The sequence below is a fragment of the Ascaphus truei genome, chromosome 5, assembly GCF_040206685.1.
Source record: "Ascaphus truei isolate aAscTru1 chromosome 5, aAscTru1.hap1, whole genome shotgun sequence".
Taxonomy (NCBI): domain Eukaryota; kingdom Metazoa; phylum Chordata; class Amphibia; order Anura; family Ascaphidae; genus Ascaphus; species Ascaphus truei.
Genome location: NC_134487.1, coordinates 84,613,419 through 84,635,918, shown reverse-complemented (window position 1 = coordinate 84,635,918; position 22,500 = coordinate 84,613,419). Strand labels below are relative to the sequence as shown.

Below are 22,500 nucleotides of genomic sequence, written 5' to 3'. Positions count from 1 at the left end.
CCCTCCCATCTCCTGTCACGCGGTGACAGGGGGAAGCCGGGACCGCGGGGTAAATACTGTATGCACTGATGCGGCGGCCATTTTTTTTTTTTAAATTAGCGCGACCCCGTTAGTAACGCGGTGGTCTCGGGGTGGACCCCGAGGACCGCGTTATAACGGGGTTTAGCTGTATTTCAACAATAAAAAAAAAAAAACATCTAGAAGATACAAACTTAGCCAGAATAAGTTTACATGGGACTGCCTCGAGCCACGGCAAATCTTTCAATGGACAAACTGTGGCATAGGGACCTACGTAAGGGCAGCCGTAAAGAAAGCATTTTGCTGTTGTCCGAAGGAAATGTAGTTGGCCAAACCAGTATGCAGAACACCTAACCCTGATAACCTTTTCAATCATTGTAAAGCCATGGCTTAACTCTGCCCAGATATACCATGCTCCATTGCGCCCAAAAACCACCCCACACTCCAAGGAAAGTTGGCTAACTCAAGCCCTTGAGATGGTGACAAACACCAGCGGTGCGCAAACTGGGGGATGCGAGACTTTGGGGGGGGGGGGCACGGCTCACTTAACCAGCTTCCGTGTCCTCGTCTCCAAGACAACGCGACGTGAAATGACGCGTCATTTGACACGCGTCACGCGACGGCCCTTGAATCAATCAAATTGCCGGAAACACGCGCTGCCGACCGGTGAAATTTAACTTTGGGTGACGTCACCAGTTGTGTCGCCATCGACGGCACTATAGGCACGGCCTTAGTATGGTCCCAGACTACACCGTAGGGGCATAGCAGTCACTTACAGCAGCAGCTTCAGTTATGTTAGCAATAGTCTGATGAGTAGGCAATACAATTTATTCATTAGGGTTTTGCAGAACAAATATTTTCTACGGGGGAGGGGGGTGTACAAGGTAAAACAGCGTGGAAACCATTAGGATGAGGGAATAAGTTTCAGGGAGGGAGAAGGAAAATGATGGGGGTGGGGAGGTTAGCTACGAATCAGACCCTCATAAACTTGGTTAGTATGGGAGGGACACTTCAGCCATTAAAACCACTGGAACTGAGTGTGAATGGAGCTCCCTCCATACGAGTAGATGAGTGTCTTTGCTTTGAGACGGGTCAGGCTCCAGTTCTGTCACCTACTTGTGTCCAGCGCGATCCTCAGCATCACCTGGCACTTGTGGTTGAAAGTAAAGAGGCTCTTTGCCAGCAGCCCCTTCTTGCCCTCCCCGCTGTGTCTCTCCGGGAACAGGTGGTAGCCGTGATCCTCATCCTCCAGCTTCTTCTCCTCCATGGGTATTCCGCCACTCTCCTCTGTCCGGTCCTGTACCGTGCTGGCACTTAGCAGGAGGCCGCCATGTACACACGTGACTCTGACAGGAGAGAGGTCACGATGATCCACCCACTGCACGTACCACGTGACCCGCCGCCGCGAAGGAACCCGCCATCTCTGACTCGGGTGGGGGAAAGTGGTAGAAGCCGGACGTTATTTAAATGGTGTTATAACAATAGAAAATAACAATGCGCATCTACCCATTTAGAGCCGGCAAAGTCATGTTACAAAAAAAAACATTTTTTCACATTTCGGTTAAACTGAAATGCGTTTTTGATATATACATTCACGAAGGCACTTTTATTGCTGCTACCTAACTGCATGTCCCCCACAGGAACACTGCATTACCACCTGGAATAAGCTTTGTCTTGCCAGCATCAAAGATGGCGGCTTCATGGTCTTGTCGTCATCAGGTTGGTCCCTGCATTAGGCCGTGACTCCGTAATCACGCCCCTAATCCAGGCCTCGGCGGCACTCTGTATCTATGGCTACTGGCTGAGGCTGTGCATGCCGGGTACTCGGTGCACGGAAAGCGGGAGCAGCACAGCAGGTGAGTGAATGCCCGGGGGGTGCGGAGTGCGCTCACCCTGCACATTCCTGAGATGCCCCCAGCAGGTAGTGGGTGGGCGCAGTGTGACCATGTGCGCTGACAGCTGAGGAATCCTCACCGGGTGACTGCGGGAATCAGAGAGGCCTGTTAGATCCTCTATGCAGTAAGAGGCAGCATCAGCGCTCATAGACCTGCATTAAGTCTCATTACACGGCAAACTCTCTCCCTAAACCTAACTGCAAGACTAGCTCCCGACCCTGGGGCTGACTATAAGATCACTCCCAGCAACACTAACATACTTTATATTGAGTTTAATTGAAAGACAAACTGTTTCCCGTCATTAGCCTCACAGCATCACCATTCATAGACTTTTAGTGGATACTTACTGTATGATGGGTCTCACTTCACATTGCCCTAAAACAAGACAAGTTCACTCATTACCTGCGTCAACATTCATAGACTTTAATGAAGACCAATTAAACTCATCTGCACACATTTAAAGGATAAGAAATATATAAGAAATGCTGTTGTAACGCATCTATTGAGGATTGGTCCTGGTAACCTAGCAGCTGATGTAGTGTATACTGTGTACTAATGCATGCCCTTGCTACAATAACCTTTTAATTAAGAGGTTATTATTTCCAAGTTTAGTGTGTTTATTCATTGTAACAGTATTTTATTATATAGGTCACTCCCAGTGAACAACCCAATAACAAAATATTTGAAAATTATTATTTATTGCTGCAGTATAATTAAATACAGATGCAGCACTTTATGGTGGGATATGTTGATTCCTAATTTCCCATTCTGTACTACAGGGGTGCAGAAACTGGGGGGTGGGGGGGGGGGGGGCAGGGCATGGTGGTTACAGAGGTCCCGCGCTCTTCAAAGCGAGGCCTCTGCAACTCCCTTACCTGAATTGAGTCGGCTTCAGGCCACGTGTCACCATGGCAACGCGACATCAAATGACACCACATGGTCATGTAATGTCACATGATCCTGCTGCGTCATTTAACTCTTGTCACGATGGCATAGCAGCGGCAAATAACGCCGCGGGGGTGATGTGACATCACATGACCCCGCAGTGCATCTGCCGCCGCATTACAGGTAAGGGGGGGGGCGCGACAGGGTGGAGCAGGCAGGGGCGCGCAGCGCAGGAAGTTTGAGCACCCCTGCTCTACTATCATCTCCCTCATTCTGCGCAGTCAACTTCATCTGCTTCTCACATCACACCCCAGCAATTTCCAGGCCTACTCTCTCTTTATCTCCTTACTATTACTCCTGCTCTGTGGTGATCTATCCCCTAATCCTTATCCTATCCACATACCAATCCTTTCATATTCCACACCCTACCCTAAAGTCTCCTTCTCACCATGCACTCCCAAACACTCCAACTTCATCCCCATCTCCCATCCGTTTCCTGTGCCCTATGGCAGGGGTGCACAAACTGGGGGGCGTGAGATTTTTTTGGGGTGACGCGGCAGTTTCCGAGGACCCGTACTCCTCCCCAAGGCAATTAAATTAAATGCCGGGGGACGGCGCAAGGCCTCTGTAACTAACTTACTGTGATTCAGCCGACTTCGGGCGATGCGTCGCCATGGCAATGCGGCGTCACATGACCCCGCGGTAGCATTTGACACCCGTCACCATGGCAACGCGGCGTCATTTGACATCGGCACACAGGTAAGGGGGGGGGGGGGGCGCGAGCACTGGTGGAGAGCAGGCAGGGGTGAGCAGCACCAGAAGTTTGCATTCCATAGGGCAGGTGTGCGCAATCTGATTGCAACAAATTGACTGCAATACATGACTTATTCATTTCCAACTATCTCAATCTACTAGCCATTACAGAAACCTGGCTCAGCCCGTCAGACACTGCCTCTCCTGCTGCACATTCCTATGGTGGTCTCGCCCTCAGCCACACCCCCTGACCAGGGAATAGACAGGATGGAGGAGTTTGCATGCCCCTACGCTTTGCATTTCTTGTTATACCCTTTTTCTCTTTTTTTTTTTCATCCTTCAAAGTCAACATTGTCTTTTACCCGCTTTCTCCCACTTCTGCTCAGTCTCTAACTCCTCTAACATGCCATTCCCTCTCTCTGGTCATCACCTAACCTTTAGCCTCACTCTACCCTGTGCACCCTCGACAACACATACTTCCCCATGTAGATACACAAACCTACATCCTCTAGATCCCCCTCCATTTCTCAATTTTTACAACCTCTCCAATCTCTTTCCTTTCTTGCCTGACCTAGCAACCTCTGTACGACTATACACTTTCATCAGTCTTAAAAAAGATGGCTCCTGGCATCACACGTCGCTCCTGTGACAGAGGACAAGGTCTCCACACTCCTCATCTCGCCTTACAACCTGCCCCCTTTATCCTATTCCCTTTCATTTCCTCCGCTCCCTCTCTGGCAGAGGAGGCCCCACCTGAACTCACCATTTTATCCTCTCACCTCCGGCACATTGACTACTACAATCTTCTCCTAGTTGGCATTCCCCTTGGCCGCCTGTGCCGACTTCGATCCACCCAAAACGCTGTTGCCAGACTCCTCTACCTCACTGCTCCACTTCTGCTGCTCCATTACGCAAATCCTTTCACTGGCTTCCTATAAGCTCTAAAATCAAATTTAAACCTCTAGTTCTGACTTGAAAATGTACAGTAGCAAGATTTACTGTCCTCAGTGCCGCAATTTTCACTGTTCCAGTTAGGCTGCACTGTGGCTGCATTGCGATTACAGCTCTCGCGGCCCAGAGGACAGTAAGCGTCCTACGAGGATTACCTCTGCGGGGTTCCATGTTTCTGAATGGGATCCCGCAGCATTAACCATTTTGTGCCATCTGTAGGGAGAGAATATTGGTACTCGCCTTTCAGATGAGCTAAACAGCTGTGTCTGCATCTCTCAGTCTCAGCGCTGAAGGTAAGAGATGCAGGGCTGCACTGTAATTCCTTCCTCCTGGATGACATAGATGCCTTAGATGGGGCTCTACATCATGAGGGGGAGGCTACATGACCATATTCGGTCATCTACATCAGGGGTGCGCAAGATTTTTTTTTTTGGTGGGGGGGGGGGGGGGGTGGAGTACGGCGTTTATAGGCCCCGCACTGTTCCCCAAAGCATTTAACTGAAATGCTGGGGGACAGTGCGAGGCCTCTCTAAATTCCCTTACCTTGTCTCCGACGGCTTCGGCGACGTGCCGCCATGGCAACGCGGCATCCATTGCCACCGGAGACAAGGTAAAGGGGGCGGGGTACGAGCAGGGGGGAGAGCAGGCAGCAGGGCGCAGGGGAAAACGTTTGCCCACCCCTGATCTACATCAGCAAGAGGGCTGGAGAGGACACGTAACACTGTCCAGCCCCCTTGATGATAAAGATGACCAAATATAGTCATATAGCCTTCCCTTCATGATGTTGAACACCTTATAAGGCATCTACTTCATCCAGGAGGAAGGAGTTGCAGTACAGCCCTGCATCTCTTAGGGCGTGATTATACCTAAAAATGTGCACGGCGTCGCTAAAAAAAAGTTGCCAATAAATCCAATCAAAGTGCGCATACCGATGGTGACAGTCGCGGTGCGCCGTACTGCAAAGCGGACGGCTGGGGAAGAGACTTCAGAATTAGTTTTTCTCTGGCGATGGCCTTGTCACTTGAGTGGTTCAGCCAATGAGGGCGAAGCGCTCACGGCCACGTCTCCACGCCTCCTCTGACCGGTATCCCTGGTATAATCAAGATGCTGCTCGACTGTCGCACAGGGTGACTTCACAGAATAGTGCTGCCACCCTGCAGCTCTTGGTATAATCTCACTCAGCCTTAGGCTGAGTCCCCAGTGCGTTCTGTTGCACGCGCGCCCGGCGGGGGGGCGGCGCGTGCACAGCGCTACACCCCGATCTGGGGGGAGAGGGAAGGTTTGCGATGGGAGGGGGCGTGGCCGTGGGTTTGCGGGGCGTGGCTATGACATCCCGCGGCTGGTTCGCCCTTATTGGCTGAACCGCCGGCGGGGGGGTGGCCACGCTTCCGTCGCAGATGTTGAGTTCAAATTCCCCTGCCTCCCTGAAAACCTGTCGCGCACCTTTCCCCAGGTAGGGACTGGGACCGGCCGGACTGGGGGGGCGGGGCTTGATAGCACAGTGCACGCCGAGCCGTGCGCTGTGGCAGTGACTGGGACCGCAGCCTTACTTTCAGCGCTGTCGGGACATGGATCCAGACGGAGAGATGCAGATAAACAGGCACAAACAGATAACAAAGGGTAATGAGGGTCCTGCTCATGAGATCTTATAATCTAGAGGGAATGAGGGAAAATGTAGACACAGACAGGTCAAGTGGTTGCTCATTGCGTGATGTTGTATACGCCAGGGCTCGGGTGCGCATACTGGGAGGGGGGCACGGCGCTTGCAGAGGCCGTGCGCACTTCCCCAAAACATTTAAATTAAATGACAGGGGAGTGGGCGAGTGCGAGGCATCTGTAACTCAGTTACCTGGTCTCCGGTGGCTTCTGGCAACACTGCGGGGGTCACATGACGACGTGTTGCCATGGCAACATGATGTTGGGACGTCAGAAAACGCCGGCAAACGGGTAAGGGGGCAGGGTGCAAACTAAAAGTTTGCGCACCCCTGCCTCAGGGTGTACCAGGTAGGACAAGCCAAAGGTTAAATGTGGACACCCATAATACTGTAAAATAATCAACTCATTATATACCTCTTACTTTGAGTATTTATGTACATCAAACTTACTGTAACACAGATTCAGAATATCAATTAATAACTATGCATTAAAGTAGCTGAACATGGTGGCATGATTTATATATAGGTGTGAAGCAAGGGGTCTCCAGAACCGAACCGTGTTAATATGGCACCCCTGCTTCCTGAAATACTTACCTCTGTAGGGGTGTGCCGGTAGCGGCTCTGAAGGGTTACCGTTACATGGGGCCATAGGAAGACCAGGGATGACGTCACGGCTTCCTATTGACCCGCATGTCGCAGGCCTCTTAAGCCGCTATTTCTATAGACCCACATAGCCCAGCTATTCTGGCACCCCCTATGGAGGTAAGTATTGCAGGAAGCACGTGGTCCCCTAAGCAGAAATTAACGCAGTTCTGCTATGGACACCCCTGCGTCAAACCTACAACTCTAAAAAAAGGAAAGCAGGAATTCTGCTTTAAAAATGTCACCAGAGAGCCACCGGACCTCCTGCATTTGTGGCCATGTGATCGCATAAGCTGAAGAAAACTGAAGCGGAGGGGACTCCTCTTGCATTTTGATTGAACCCACCACGGTCTGCCTGATCTGCCCCTAGAAAACTAGCATTGCTCAATGACGGACCGGACATGTCGTGCCAGTGTCGTTCCAGGTTTGTCATAAGGGCACTGAAAAGGTTCAAATAAAATATCTTTAGCAACATTAATCTTAAACATACATTGATTAATGTTTTTGTTTTTCTTTTCATACTTGAAATTTACATTGTACAGGCAGTCCTCGGTTATCCAACGGAATCCGTACTGGAAGTAGCGTTGGATAGTGAAACCGTTGTAAAGTGAGTCCCATGTTAATCAGTGGCGGTGAACGTCGGATAACGCATTCCGGCGTCCAAACGGCCCATAGGGTTGCGTTGGATATGCCATTCGCTGTTAAGTGAAACGTTGGATAGCGAGGACTACCTGTATACATGTGTTGGCCAGCTTACAAAGCGTGTGTGTATTTTAAAATGTTGATCAACGTTAATTGATAAAAGGGATGATTTTCAATTGGTTTTTAATATTTCTGTGTTTTTTTTTTTATATAATACTACAGTATTATGTTTTTATGTTCTTCTGTTCCCCCCCCTAATCTTTAACTTTAAATTTACTTCCTTCACTTCTTTGTTTTGCTGTTTTATTTATATTTTTAAAATCCTCTTCTAATTTTCGATTTTTTTCCTCCATTAATGGTTCACTATTTCAACTGTCCCTCCTTTCAGTTCGTAACTGTTTTTTTAATATATAATATACTGGACACCTAACAAGCTCCTATTAAACCCCCAAAATAACCACAACATATATATAAGCATATGAGTGGCACAGAGGAGTGCTACTGAGCATGGCAATATATATTTAAAACCAGAGACAGAACATAAAACACAGACAAAGCTCAGTTTAAGCACATCCAGTGAGACTCATACACGGTACAGTGCCTAAATATATATGTATAAATATCTAATAAGTAAAATGGTCTTTTAGTTTGACATTTTTGGCCAAAATTGTTGTAAGCCCCTGAGCCAACGGCACGGCAGACCACATATCAGGGGTCCCTAACGCTAATATAAATTCTTAATAACCTGTGTAATAACAGGAAGAATGATTTATAGTAAATCTGTCAATATTAGTTTCAATGTACTGTGTATGAGTCTCACTGGATGTGCTTAAACTGAGCTTTGTCTGTGTTTTATGTTCTGTCTCTGGTTTTAAATTTAATATATAATACACAGAGATTTCTCTCCCACGTATGGTTGCTTTTTTTAATCCTGTAAGTGCATTTCCTTTGGGCTGCAGTTTTTTAATAAATGTACTCTATTGTTTAAACCAGGGGTGAGCAAACTTTTTATGCCGAGCCCCCCTTTTCATCCATGAAATTTCTCGGGCCCCCCCTGCCTGATGTAATCAAAATCACATGACGTCAGTGCACGCGAGCTGGTTCAGCCATTCAGGCGAACCAGCTTTGTAACGCCCCCGCCACGCGTCTACAAAAAAAGTATTTATAGCACAAATTACATAACTTAAAAATAAATATTATAATATTTGTCTAATAGCGTTCCCATTTCTGCTGTATTATTAATCTCTCTCTTCCCGCCACATTAGAACACCTCAGGACCTCTCTAACCTCTTCAAGTCTCTCCCTGTATTTCTCACTCCCCCTCCAGTCCCTCTCTATTTCTCCCCTCAGTGTCTCCCCCTCCCCCCCACTCTCTTTCCCTCCCCCCAGTGTGTCTCTTTCTCCCTCCCCCCATTGTCTCTCACTCTCTCCTCTCTTCCAGTCTCACACTCCTCTTCCAGTCTCTCCAACTCCCTGTATTTCTCACTCCCCCTCCAGTCCCTCTCTATCCCTCCCCTCAGTGTCTCCCCCCACTCTCTTTCCCTCCCCCTGTGTGTCTCTCTCTCTTTCTCCCTCCCCCTAGTGTCTCCCTCCCTCCATTGTCTCTCACTCTCCTTCCAGCCATTGCCTCTCCCTCCCCCCAGTGTCTCTCTTGCACTCTCCAACCAGCTATTGTTTCTCCCTCCACCCGGTGTCTCTCTCACACTCTCCCTCCAGCCATTGTGTGTCTCTCTCCCTCCTGCCAGTGTCTCCCTCCCTCCCACCAATGTCTCTCTCATCCCCATCCCCATGTAGCTCTTTCACCCCCCCATCCCATGTCACACTCACTCTCACCCCCCTCCCCATCTCACACTCCTCATGTCACTCACACCCTCCCCATGCCTCAGTCTCACACTCACTCCCCCATGTCCCAGTCTCACACTCACTCCCCCATGTCCCAGTCTCACTCTCCCACCCCCCATGTCCCAGTCTCACACTCACTCCCCCATGTCCCAGTCTCACTCTCCCACCCCCCATGTCCCAGTCTCACCCCCCATGTCCCAGTCTCACCCCCCATGTCCCAGTCTCACTCCCCCCATGTCCCAGTCTCTCTCCCCCCCCATGTCCCAGTCTCACTCCCCCCACATGTCCCAGTCTCCCCCCCCCATGTCCCAGTCTCACTCCCGCCCTATGTCCCAGTCTCACTCCCGCCCCATGTCCTAGTCTCACTCCCCCCCATGTCCCAGTCTCTCCCCCATGTCCCAGGTTCACCCCCCCATGTCCCAGTCTCACTCCCCCATGTCCCAGTCTCACTCCCCCCACATGTCCCAGTCTCCCCCCCCCATGTCCCAGTCTCACTCCCGCCCTATGTCCCAGTCTCACTCCCCCCCATGTCCCAGTCTCACTCCCCCCCATGTCCCAGTCTCACTCCCCACCATGTCCCAGTCTCACTCCCCCATGTCCCAGTCTCACTCCCCCATGTCCCAGTCTCACTCCCCCATGTCCCAGTCTCACTCCCCCATGTCCCAGTCTCACTCCCCCATGTCCCAGTCTCACTCCCCCCCATGTGCCAGTCTCACTCCCCCCCATGTCCCAGTCTCACTCCCCCCCATGTCCCAGTCTCACTCCCCCCCATGTCCCAGTCTCACTCCCCCCCATGTCCCAGTCTCACTCCCCCCCATGTCCCAGTCTCACTCCCCCATGTCCCAGTCTCACTCCCCCATGTCCCAGTCTCACTCCCCCCCATGTCCCAGTCTCACTCCCGCCCCATGTCCTAGTCTCACTCCCCCCCATGTCCCAGTCTCACTCCCCCCCATGTCCCAGTCTCACTCCCCCATGTCCCAGTCTCACTCCCCCATGTCCCAGTCTCACTCCCCCATGTCCCAGTCTCACCCCCCCCATGTCCCAGTCTCACTCCCCCCCCATGTCCCAGTCTCACTCCCCCCCCATGTCCCAGTCTCACTTCCCCCCATGTCCCAGTCTCACTCCCCCCCAAGTCCCAGTCTCACTCCCCCATGTCCCAGTCTCACTCCCCCATGTGCCAGTCTCACCCCCCATGTCCCAGTCTCACTCCCCCCCATGTCCCAGTCTCACTCCCCCCCATGTCCCAGTCTCACTCCCCCATGTCCCAGTCTCACTCCCCCATGTCCCAGTCTCACTCCCCCATGTCCCAGTCTCACTCCCCCATGTGCCAGTCTCACTCCCCCATGTGCCAGTCTCACTCCCCCATGTGCCAGTCTCACTCCCCCCCATGTGCCAGTCTCACCCCCCCATGTGCCAGTCTCACTCCCCCCCATGTGCCAGTGTCACTCCCCCCCCATGTGCCAGTCTCACTCCCCCCCATGTGCCAGTCTCACTCCCCCCCCATGTCCCAGTCTCACTCCCCCCCCATGTCCCAGTCTCACTCCCCCCCATGTCCCAGTCTCACTCCCCCCCATGTCCCAGTCTCACTCCCCCATGTCCCAGTCTCACTCCCCCATGTCCCAGTCTCACTCCCCCATGTCCCAGTCTCACTCCCCCATGTCCCAGTCTCACTCCCCCATGTCCCAGTCTCACTCCCCCATGTCCCAGTCTCACTCCCCCCCATGTCCCAGTCTCACTCCCCCCCATGTGCCAGTCTCACTCCCCCCCATGTGCCAGTCTCACTCCCCCCCATGTGCCAGTCTCACTCCCCCCCATGTGCCAGTCTCACTCCCCCCCATGTGCCAGTCTCACTCCCCCCCATGTGCCAGTCTCACTCCCCCCCATGTGCCAGTCTCACTCCCCCCCATGTGCCAGTCTCACTCCCCCCCATGTGCCAGTCTCACTCCCCCCCATGTGCCAGTCTCACTCCCCCCCATGTCCCAGTCTCACTCCCCCATGTGCCAGTCTCACACACTGATGCAGGAAGCAACGAGATGCTGCTGTGTACTGTAGCACAGCGCAGCACAGCGCAGCACAGCGCAGCACAGCGCCACCTAATGGCCAAAAGAAAAATTGCAGCTGCAGACGGCTTTTTTCCCTCTGCTCCTGGCAAAATCGCCGCTGCTTCCTGCGCCCCCCAGTTTGCGCACCGCTGGTTTAAACAGTTACATGCTATGGAGCTTGCGCTTCTGTTTGTTTTTTGTTCTTAGATTTGTAGTGGTTGGCTATACCACTTTTATCTGAAGCTGCAAAAACGCTCCCTGGATCCTCATTTGGGATTCTTATCTCTCTGGATTTTTTTCAAAAGTGGAACATTTATATTAGACTTATCCTTTATCACCAGGCCTGCACAACACGCGTCCCGCGGACCGCTTTGACTTTCTCTGTCGTCCTCCCTCCCGCCCGAGCCCACTTTCCCCGTCCTCCTCCCCCACGAGCCCGCTTTCCCCCCCACGAGCCCGCTTTCCCCCCCCCACGAGCCCGCTTTCCCCCCCCCCACGAGCCCGCTTTCCCCCCCCCCACGAGCCCGCTTTCCCCCCCCACAAGCCCGCTTCCCCCCCCCCACGAGCCCGCTTCCCCCCCCCACGAGCCCGCTTCCCCCCCCCACGAGCCCGCTTTCCCCCCCACGAGCCCGCTTTCGCCGTGCCCGGGAGCCCGCTCTCTCCTTCCCCCCCCTCCTCCCTCTCGAGCCTGCTCCTGCTCTCAGGACTGCACGCTCTATGCGTGTGGCACTTCCTGTGCCCGCGAGCGTGCTGTTCTGCCTGCTCTGCCGCCGTAAGGTGAAGTGCTGGGGAGGGTGGGGAGGTGAGGTGCTGGGGAGGGGGGGGGAGGTTGAGGTGCTTTAAGGTGAGGTGCTGGGGAGGGGGGGGAAGGTGAGGTGCTGGGGAGGGAGGGGGGAAGGTGAGGTGGGAGGTTGAGGTGCTGGGGAGCGGGGTCGAGGTGAGGTGCTGGGGAGGGGGGGGGAGGTGAGGTGCTGGGGAGGGGGGTGGGAAGGTGATGTGCTGGGGAGGGGGGGGTGAGGTGCTGGGGAGGGGGGTGAGGTGCTGGGGGGGGGAAGGTGAGGTGCAGGGTGGGGTCATTGGATGTGCAGGAGGGGTCATTGGATGTGCAGGAGGGGTCATTGGCGGTGCAAGGGGGGTCATTGGCGGTGCAAGGGGGGATCATTGGCGGTGCAAGGGGGGATCATTGGCGGTGCAAGGGGGGGTCATTGGCGGTGCAAGGGGGGATCATTGGCGGTGCAAGGGGGGGTCATTGGCGGTGCAATGGGGGGTCATTGGCGGTGCAAGGGGGTCATTGGCGGTGCAAGGGGGGTCATTGGCGGTGCAAGAGGGGGTCATTGGCGGTGCAAGGGGGGGTCATTGGCGGTGCAAGGGGGGGTCATTGGCGGTGCAAGGGGGGGTCATTGGAGGTGCAAGGGGGGGTCATTGGAGGTGCAAAGGGGGGTCATTGGAGGTGCAAGGGGGAGTCATTGAAGGTGCAAGGGGGGGGTCATTGGAGGTGCAAGGGGGGGGTCATTGGAGGTGCAAGGGGGGGTCATTGGAGGTGCAAGGGGGGGTCATTGGAGGTGCAAGGGGGGGGTCATTGGAGGTGCAAGGGGGGGGTCATTGGAGGTGCAAGGGGGGGGTCATTGGAGGTGCAAGGGGGGGTCATTGGAGGTGCAAGGGGGGAAGAATGATGTGAGGTGCAGGGGGGAGAGGGATGTGAGGTGCAGGGGGGGAGAGGGATGTAAGGTGCAGGGGGGGAGAGGGATGTGAGGTGCAGGGGGGGAGAGGGATGTGAGGTGCAGGGGGGGAGAGTCATGTGAGGTGCAGGGGGGGAGAGTCATGTGAGGTGCACGGGGGGTGATTTGAGGTGCATGGGGGGAGAGGGATGTGAGGTGCAAGGGGAGAGGGATGTGAGGTGCAGGTGGGGTGATTTGAGGTGCATGGGGGGAGAGGGATGTTAGGTGCAGGGGGGAGAGGGATGTTAGGTGCAGGGGGGAGAGGGATGTGTGTGGTGTGCAGGGGGTTATTGTGTGTTTGATGGGGAGTATTATGTGTGTTGGTGAGGGGGAGAGATGGGGGTGAGGGGGAGAGATGGGGGTATGAGAGATATATGGGGAGTATCGAAAAGGTTGATAGTGAGCGGTTCTGGGGTAGATATGATGATGAAGGGTGCTGGTGGAGATATGAGGATGTGGAGGTAAGATGCTGGGGGAGATATATGAGGATGATGATGAGAGGTTCAGGAGGAGAGATGATGAGGTGCAAGGGATGATGATGATTTGTACCTGTGCGGCCGAAATTTTTTTTCCTTGGAGCAGTTCGGCCTTCTCACTTTACGAGTTGTTCAGGCCTGCTTTATCACTATCACGTTATGGTTTGTTGTTATATCTAGTTAAATATGTGTTATTTTTAATTAAATTAATCTTATTGGAGGTGAAGGGGGGGTCATAGGAGGTGCAGGGGAGGGTCATTGGAGGTGCAGGGGAGGGTCATTGGAGGTGCAGGGGAGGGTCATTGGAGGTGCAGGGGAGGGTCATTGGAGGTGCAGGGGAGGGTCATTGGAGGTGCAGGGGAGGGTCATTGGAGGTGCAGGGGAGGGTCATTGGAGGTGCAGGGGAGGGTCATTGGAGGTGCAGGGGAGGGTCATTGGAGGTGCAGGGGAGGGTCATTTAAGGTGCAGGGGAGGGTCATTTGAGGTGCAGGGGAGGGTCATTGGAGGTGCAGGGGAGGGTCATTGGAGGTGCAGGGGAGGGTCATTGGAGGTGCAGGGGAGGGTCATTGGAGGTGCAGGGGAGGGTCATTGGAGGTGCAGGGGAGGGTCATTGGAGGTGCAGGGGAGGGTCATTGGAGGTGCAGGGGAGGGTCATTGGAGGTGCAGGGGAGGGTCATTGGAGGTGCAGGGGAGGGTCATTGGAGGTGCAGGGGAGGGTCATTGGAGGTGCAGGGGAGGGTCATTGGAGGTGCAGGGGAGGGTCATTGGAGGTGCAGGGGAGGGTCATTGGAGGTGCAGGGGAGGGTCTTTGGAGGTGCAAGGGGGGGTCTTTGGAGGTGCAAGGGGGGGTCTTTGGAGGTGCAAGGGGGGGTCTTTGGAGGTGCAAGGGGGGGTCATTGGAGGTGCAAGGGGGGGGTCATTGGAGGTGCAAGGGGGGGGTCATTGGAGGTGCAAGGTGGGGGTTCATTGGAGGTGCAAGGTGGGGGGTCATTGGAGGTGCAAGGTGGGGGGTCATTGGAGGTGCAGGGGAGGGTCATTGAATGTTATGGTTTGTTGTTATATCTAGTTAAATATGTGTTATTTTTAATTAAATTAATCTTATTAGTTACAATATATTTTATATATATTTTTTTTATATCACTTATATCCACCTAAGCGCTACATATTTTTGTGTTGTTTTTGTTATATATATTTATTTATTTGTGGGATTTTTTTGTTATTGCCCAACCCCCGCATCGTTTACTAAGGTTTTTTTTTCTTCTTAACATAATCCAATGCTAAACCGCCCTATTTACAGCGCTGGGGCCACCTGGTATAAATAATGTGGTAGTTGCCAGTTTTCCACACTGCTGTCGACCAATTGGAAGCCATATTTTTAACCCTGAAGAGTCTGGTACTGCCAACTACAACAGTAATTCTTCCAGTAACTGGCAGGGTTCTCAGCGCTGAAAAATAGCACAGGTCAGGACTCGAGGATCCCTTGTTCCAATTATGTAAATAAATAATGAAAAACCCAGGTGCTGCTCTGTAATATTCTCTTCTTTGTATGGCAGGTTCTAGAGCAGTAGGCTTTAAGCAGCAATCCCAGCTGCTTGTTTTTTATTTTGTGTATTTTTAATATCTTTCTTTTCCAAACCCCCTACCACCCGTGTTTTTTTTTGTTTTTTTTCCTACAGGATGGGAACCTCGGGGTCTCTGGAGCTGAACCCCGCTATTTTCAGCTCCCAGTGACCCCCTTGTTCCTGAGATACATTTGGCGGTGAAGGTACAGAACTGAAGTTTCTGTCCCCTTAAAGGTGAAACAAAATGGCGGTTTAAGCCTATCACCAGGGCTGAAAAGAATATGCTTCAGCTCCGGGTCAGTTTGTCAAGAGTTTAAGTTATTGGAAGACAGATTTATTCATTTAAATGGGTTCAGTGGCTGCATAGAAATCAGATGTTATTAAGTAATCCTGCAATGAATGCTTTTACTGTATAATAAGTCAGCAATCTTATGTTGTGCTTTTTTTATTATTGATAAAGGGAAAATTCACAGCTTCCATCATAGGACAGAATGTCTTCCCCAAGTAAAGCAATGGAGCTGCAGTTACAAATGAAGCAAAATGCTGAAGAGCTGCAAGACTTCATGAGGGACTTGGAAAGCTGGGAAAAGGATGTCAAGCAAAAAGAGACCAACCTCAGTAAACAGACTGGTGTAGATGAAGAGGCAAGTGCTAAAAAGGATTCATTGTGAAATACTGTACAGGCCATACCCGGTTTAAGGACACTCACTTTTTAAGTACACTCGCGAGTAAGGACAAATTTTCAGTAGCACCATACCCCTGTGTTCGTACGCTCTCTTCACGAGTACGGACGCTTATTTTGCCCTACAGACCGCTGTAGTAGTGACGCGCTGATTCCCCTTGCCCAATAGGCAAACGGCAGCTCGCGCATGCGCCTGTCAGCACGTCCTGAACAGCAATACTGGCTCCCTACCTGTACCGAAGCATCAAGGTTTGGGAAAAAGGTAGTGCTTCACGTTAAGTACATTTTCGCTTTACATACATGCTCTGGACCCATTGCGTACGTTAATGCGGAGTATGGCTGTACGCTGTTTGCCATACACAGGTTTAATAAATCCCCTAACCTTGAAGTTTCAAGCTTCAGAAATGGAAAGGGGCTTCTGTAATTAACTCTTAACTATGGAAAACAACTGAAAGACGGATCAGTCATAGAACAACAGGATAAAAATAGAACGTGCTTACTGCTATTCAAATGAGCTAGGATTTTAATTATTTCACTGGCTTCCTATGAATATAGGAGCATTCATATTGCAATATAATTATTAGTCAAGAAGGAAAAAAACAGTGAACCCTGCTTTCATGTTCAAAAAGTTTCTGGTGTTGAGCTGACAATTGAGTTGATTGATGTTCTAGTACAGGGGCGACCAACTCCAGTCCTCAAGGGCCACCAGCAGGTCAGGTTTTAAGGATATCCCTGCTTTAGCACAGGTAGCTCCATCAGTGGCTCAGTCAATGACTGTGCTGAGATGTCCAGGGAGTTCGGGGAGCGCAAGCACATGTAACAAAAGAACACACAAACCAATTGTGCAATATGTCTTGAAAATTGTAGTGAGAAAGTTCCCATTAGTCCAACTTTCTCACTACAATTTTCAAGACATATTGCACAATTGGTTTGTGTGTTCTTTTGTTACATGTGCTTGCGCTCCCCGAACTCCCTGGACATCTAAGAATAAAGTGGATTAAGAAGGCAGTCCTCACCAAGGGTTGAGCAGCATCTTACAAAGTTGTTTGTATTTGAATATTTATTTACTTTTACCTAATCACTATTAAGTTTATTCATTTTGCACTAGATGGGATTATATATATAACAAAATGATTATATATATATATATATATATATATATAGTGCAAAATGAATAAACTTAATAGTGATTAGGTCAAAGTAAATAAATATTCAAATATAAACAACTTTGTAAGATGCTGCTCAACCCTTGGTGAGGACTACCTTCCCAATCCACTTGATTCTTAGATGTCCAGGGTGTTCGGGGAGCGCAAGAAAAAGGAAAGGGAGTGAAGTAGCGCCAAATAAGAAGTGTTGAAATAGTGTAAAAATATTATTGATGATAATTTAAATGAATATTTCTAAATAGGCAAAATCACTAAAAATTATAGATGTGTATACTACAATTTAAAATAAATATATATATATATATAACATATATTATGTGCTCCTATTTCGTGAAAAACAATTTAAGACAACACTCCAAAAACATGTGATAACATAAAATACAAGCAAATAGAAAAATTGATATAAAAACCAGTCCTTGAGTGAAAATCCTTAAATAGGAAAAAATAGTCCTGGTATGAGGGGATCTCCGGCAGCTCTCAAATAGGATGAACAACATCCAGATGATACCTATTAGAAAAGAAAATAGAGAGAGAGCGCACGCCCCATAGCATAATACAGTACATTTATTGGGAAAGGGGAGGGGGGGGTAGAAAATCCACTCACAAGGGTAGGTTATGGTGTGAAATATATCACCGCCAACTCTGGTCACTCAGCCTCCAGACCTTGCAGTCCAACTCTCACTTGAAGCTGCTGGTAGATGTTCTCTGGTGCATCAGTAGAAAGGCTCCTTAAAATCAATGATGCAGTCTTTGAGTTTTAGGAAAATCTCCAATCTCTGCTGGCTGCAATGTGTATCAGCGCTCGATATGGCCCGTCATGCGCCTGCGTGATGACTCAGTTCCGTTCCCTGACGCGTTTCGTCACGTGCTGTGACTTTCTCAAAGGGTTGCTACGTGTGTATAATAATTATGTGTGTGTGTGTGTGTGTATGTATTATACACACACACTAATTATTATTCATTATTAACACTAATATATATGTGTACTGTATATAAATAGAAAGAATTTGTGCTATCTTCAACACCAAAGTCAATTCAATTCATTCGGATGGCTTTCAAAACCAGCACATGTCTGAGATTGGGGGAAAAAAAGTAAAGATGAGACTTGAGCTGGCAATAACGTAAATCCCTATGTTTTTCCTACTTAGACATTACCACCTATCAGAAACAAAGATTTTAAGAAAAAGAAAAAGAGCAAAAGCAAACCACCAACTGAAAAAAAGAACCAGGAAGATGGTAAAAAACCTAAACTAAAATTACTTAGTTATGATTATTGGGACAAGCTTGATGTGGTAAGTTTTTACTGAATGCATGAATATTTCATTTAGAGCACAACATACTAAAGTATTCATATCTGCAGTGGTTGACAAATCACCAAAAAATCTACTCGCCACACAAAAAAAATCTACTCGCCACCTAGTACCAAACGTGTGCTGCTTGGGCCAATATTTACTCGCCCGGGGGTTAAATCCACTCGCCCGGGGCGAGCAAATGTATAGGTTTGTCGAACACTGCATATCTGCATGGTGTTCTGTAACAGTAATTTGCATTAAAGAAATTAAATAATATAATTGTGACAATGTCTCTTAAATATTATTGTAATGGGAGCCATATTTACATTTTTGTCAAAATGGTGTGTGTGTGTGTGTGTGTGATCCAAAAGTATATGATGAAGATGCATTTGCAGAACCAAAATTTTGGAACTTTTTATTTTGTGCAAATACATTGTTTTCAATACTTACCTTGGATGTGCTATGTCTTTCTCCAGTCCCTTGGGTTAAGTATACTCTTATGTATCTATGACACGTAAACTCGTTGATAAATGCTTGGTTTCATTTAGTAAGGTGTGTTTGTGTGTGTATTTATTTATTAGACTGTGTATTTGTCCTATCTGGAGGTATTCATGTATAAAAGGTTCGCCTGGAAGTTCCAAAGAACATCAGAATGGCTCCAATCTACTCCATTTGGCTCCATGCCATTCGCCGGCTGTTACTGCGAGCTCTGGACTCTGGGTACATTCCGGTCCCATCCTGCAGCAAACGTCTGTGCAAATTCAAGTGGAGAATTAAAACATGCTCACCAAATTGTAGGAATGTCCACAAAAGGGAAGGTCAGAGCGAAGAAAATACGTTTCAAAATGTATTCAGTTGCATTAAACAAACATGCGGGAACATGACAAAAAAAAGCCTTACTCGTTTCTGTGTCTAACCGCCATCCTCATGGGCTATATAAAGCCAGAATTGACCATCAGTGTTGCGCAACCCGGTGGTCATTGGAAAATTTGTGGGGGTTGCCAAAACATTAGATTAACTCTGCGGGTAATCCCTGAATGGGACCACTGCAGCGATAATCTTCTGACAACAAACTAACTTAGAGCCCGTGTCTCTCTCCCTCTGTGCTGCCTCCCTCCAGCAGCCTGGATTACGTCATAGATGCCCGGATAGGGATATGCCCATATTCAGGAATCTCGGACGTCATCCAGTGTGCCGGAAAGAGAGACACAGACAGCAGGGAGAGAGTCAGCCGGGATGGAGGGAGAGCGGGTGAGAGACGCGGACTGCTGCTTTAGTGCTTGTTAGTTTCTGTAGTTTGTCTGAAGATTAACGCTGCAGGGTTGACATTCAGAAGCAGGGACTCCCGCAGAGTTAATCCTATAATGCTGTCGTTGCTGCGGTAGGCTCGTGTAGTGGGCATTTAAATTTAGGGGTCACGGCTTTAAAAAAAAAAAAAAAAAAATTGCGTATCACTGGTTTATTTAAAGAATAAACAATTACAATTCATAAAATGATTGAATTAGTTGCCTGTAGATGGCATTGGTAGCCATGTTCCCGGCTTGAAATCGCTAGATGCAAGTCTGTTCCCCAAATTCTTTGCTCTCCTGTATTTAAACTTGTGGGTCATTTCAGTTGTATCCATACATGTGTTTTTTTTTTTTTTTCCCTCCTGTTTTTCCCTGGCTTTTTTAGGCAGATTTTCACGTTTTATTTAACGGAATTGAGGAATAAATTCCAGCACTCAAATGACAGAAAATATATATGCAAAGACACGTGCAGTTTTTAGACAAAAATGCAAAAAAATGTTTTCATCAAAAGGAATATACAGTAAGGTCAATGTAAGGGAAAAAAATCCCCAAATAGTCCAAATACATTTACACATTAAAACAAAAAAGCAAAACAAGCGAGACTGGCAGCCACCTCGAGACCTAAATCCTGTGTCAGGAATGGCACCACTGATCCTTCACCAAGTCCTTTTACACCCATATGATCGCCAACTAGTGGTTCCTTTGCACCTTTCATTTATATTAAGTGATTTGTCCTTTATTTCTGTTTAACGGAATTGAATACATTTCGAATCTTTTATCTTTTCCCTCTGAGCGTCACATTTGTGTTTGACATTTCCACAATTTGGTGAGCACGTTGTATTAATTTTCCACTTGGAGTACACAGGAGTTTTCTGCAGGATGGGATTGGATTGTAGCCATAGTCCAAAACTTGCAGTAACAGCCGGCGAATGGGATTGAGTCGAAGCAGAGCATATTGGCGCTATTGCTGTGTTATTCGGAACATCCAGGATAGGAATAAGAAAAAAAATGTGAGTGCTTACTTACCTTTCCTCTCTGAATGTCAGGAGGTTGCTTGTACAATACAAAAGCAAACAAAATATTGATTCCCACTGCAGATTTTGTGCTATATTCTAATTTACTCTGGTAATTTTGTAATTGAGATTCATTGTCTATTTTGTTTAACTTTTTCAGAATAGAAACCTCTTGCTCCTACAGTAATCCCTACGCTCGCACACATTTTTAACTCCTCCCTCTACTCTGGTACATTTCCCTCCTCCTTCAAGCATGCAACAGTTATGCCATTACTCAAAAACAGCAAGCTTGTCTTTCTAACGATCATCCTGTCTCCCTACTGCCTTTTGCATCCAAACTCCTTGAACGTTTTGTATTTTCTCGCTTGCTCCATTTTCTCAACACTTATTCTCTCCTAGACCCTCTACAATCTTGCTTCCGCACTGCTCACTCCACTGAAACAGCCCTCACTAAAATAACTAATGACTTCCATGCTGCCAAAGACAGAGGTCGTTACACGCTGCACATATTACTCAACCTCTATGCAGCATTTGATACTGTGGACCACCCTTTTCTCCTTCACATTCTCCATACTCTTGGTCTTGGTAATAAAGCTCTCCTGGATCTCCTCTTACCTCTCCCGTCATACTTTCAGTGTCTTATTTGCTAACACCTCCTCTATCGATATCTCTGTAGGGGTGACCCAGGGCTCTGTCCTGGTATCTCTTTTCTCTTTATACACACACACACACACACACACACACACTCTTGGTGACCTAATCACATCTCTTGGGTTCAAATATCACCTCCTGTGCTGATGGGGGTCGCACTCGACTTCTCTTTCTCATTCTCCTCTCACATTCAAAATGCAGCTAAAACCTGTATTTTTTTCCTCCGGAATATTACAAAGATACGCCCTTTCCTCTGTTGCTCTACTGCTAAAACTTAGGCACAGGCCCTCATTCCCTCCTGTCTCGATTTACTGTAACCTCCTGCTGTCTGGCCTTCCTGCTTCTCACCTGTCTCCCCTACAATCGATCCTAAACGCTGCTTCCAGAATCACTCTACTCTTTCCTAAATCTGTCTCCCTGTCTCCCCTGCTGAAATCCCTCTCCTGGCTTCTTATCAAATCCTGTATCATACACTCAATTCTCCTCCTCACTTTTAAAGCTTTTCACTCTTCTGCCCCTCCTTACGTCCCTGCCCTAATTTCTTGCTATACACCATCTCGACTCTTCTGCTCAAGGATGTCTTCTCTCCTTTTGTGTCTAAAGCCCTCCATTTCTCACTGACTGCCCCACACGTTTTGGAATGCCATTCCCCTCAATATCCAACTAGCACTCTCTCCTTTTTTAAGACCCATCTTAAAACACACCTCCTTAACAAAGTATATGAGGAGCTCCATGGCTGATACTATACACTTCATACATAAGCCTACTGTCTCTGTACGTTCTTCCTTCTTACATTTAGATTGTAAGCTCTTCGGGACAGGGACTCCTTTTCCTAAATGTCACTTTTATGTCTGAAGCATTTCTTCCCATTATGTGTTATTTGTATTATTTGTTATTTATATGATTGTCACGTGTATTACTGCTGTGAAGCGCTATGTACATTAATGGCGCTATATAAATAAAGATATACATACAATATACTACACTATATTACTTCTTTGTATCTTTTCTGTTTGTACATATGGCCACTGGGTGGCACATTCTGCATTCCTGGAACTGCCTGTATAATACGTCAATACTATTGTCGGGTGATTTTAGCACCACACAAGGAGTGGACCAATTGGCTCCTGGTACAATAGACATTGTTGTATTTACTACAATGTTTAATGACAAACTGTCTTGACATATGACATTATTCAAATTTTGAACTTGTTAGAAAATGTATAACTTGAGATATGACAATATATAGAGAAGTGAGGGTAATCGTTCATGTGTTGGGTATATGAAATGTATGCAATCATTTCCTTTTTTTTTATGAGGATGTGA

General features: G+C 48.7%; 2 protein-coding genes across 6 annotated transcripts in view; one reads left to right on the top strand and one right to left on the bottom strand.

Moving 5' to 3' along the window:
* Positions 1-1,593, bottom strand: part of ATP23 (ATP23 metallopeptidase and ATP synthase assembly factor homolog) — a 22,110-nt gene extending 20,517 nt beyond the window's left edge. The window contains exon 1 of the mRNA XM_075600145.1: positions 1,135-1,593. Within this exon, the coding sequence (XP_075456260.1) occupies positions 1,135-1,285 (151 nt within the window). The 5' untranslated portion in view covers positions 1,286-1,593. The remainder of the gene's footprint in view (positions 1-1,134) is intronic.
* Positions 1,594-1,675: 82 nt separating this feature from the next.
* Positions 1,676-22,500, top strand: part of RPAP3 (RNA polymerase II associated protein 3) — a 90,386-nt gene continuing 69,561 nt past the window's right edge. Inside the window, exons 1-4 of one of the 5 annotated variants that reach the window (XM_075600139.1) lie at positions 1,677-1,874; positions 15,196-15,284; positions 15,542-15,725; positions 18,078-18,221. In XM_075600139.1, coding sequence (XP_075456254.1) covers positions 15,573-15,725; positions 18,078-18,221 — 297 coding nt within the window. In that variant the 5' untranslated portion in view covers positions 1,677-1,874; positions 15,196-15,284; positions 15,542-15,572. Of the gene's footprint in view, positions 1,875-1,927; positions 2,038-15,195; positions 15,285-15,541; positions 15,726-18,077; positions 18,222-22,500 lie in introns of those variants that run through there. The other 4 variants (XM_075600141.1, XM_075600142.1, XM_075600140.1 and 1 more) reach the window with 4 other exon arrangements.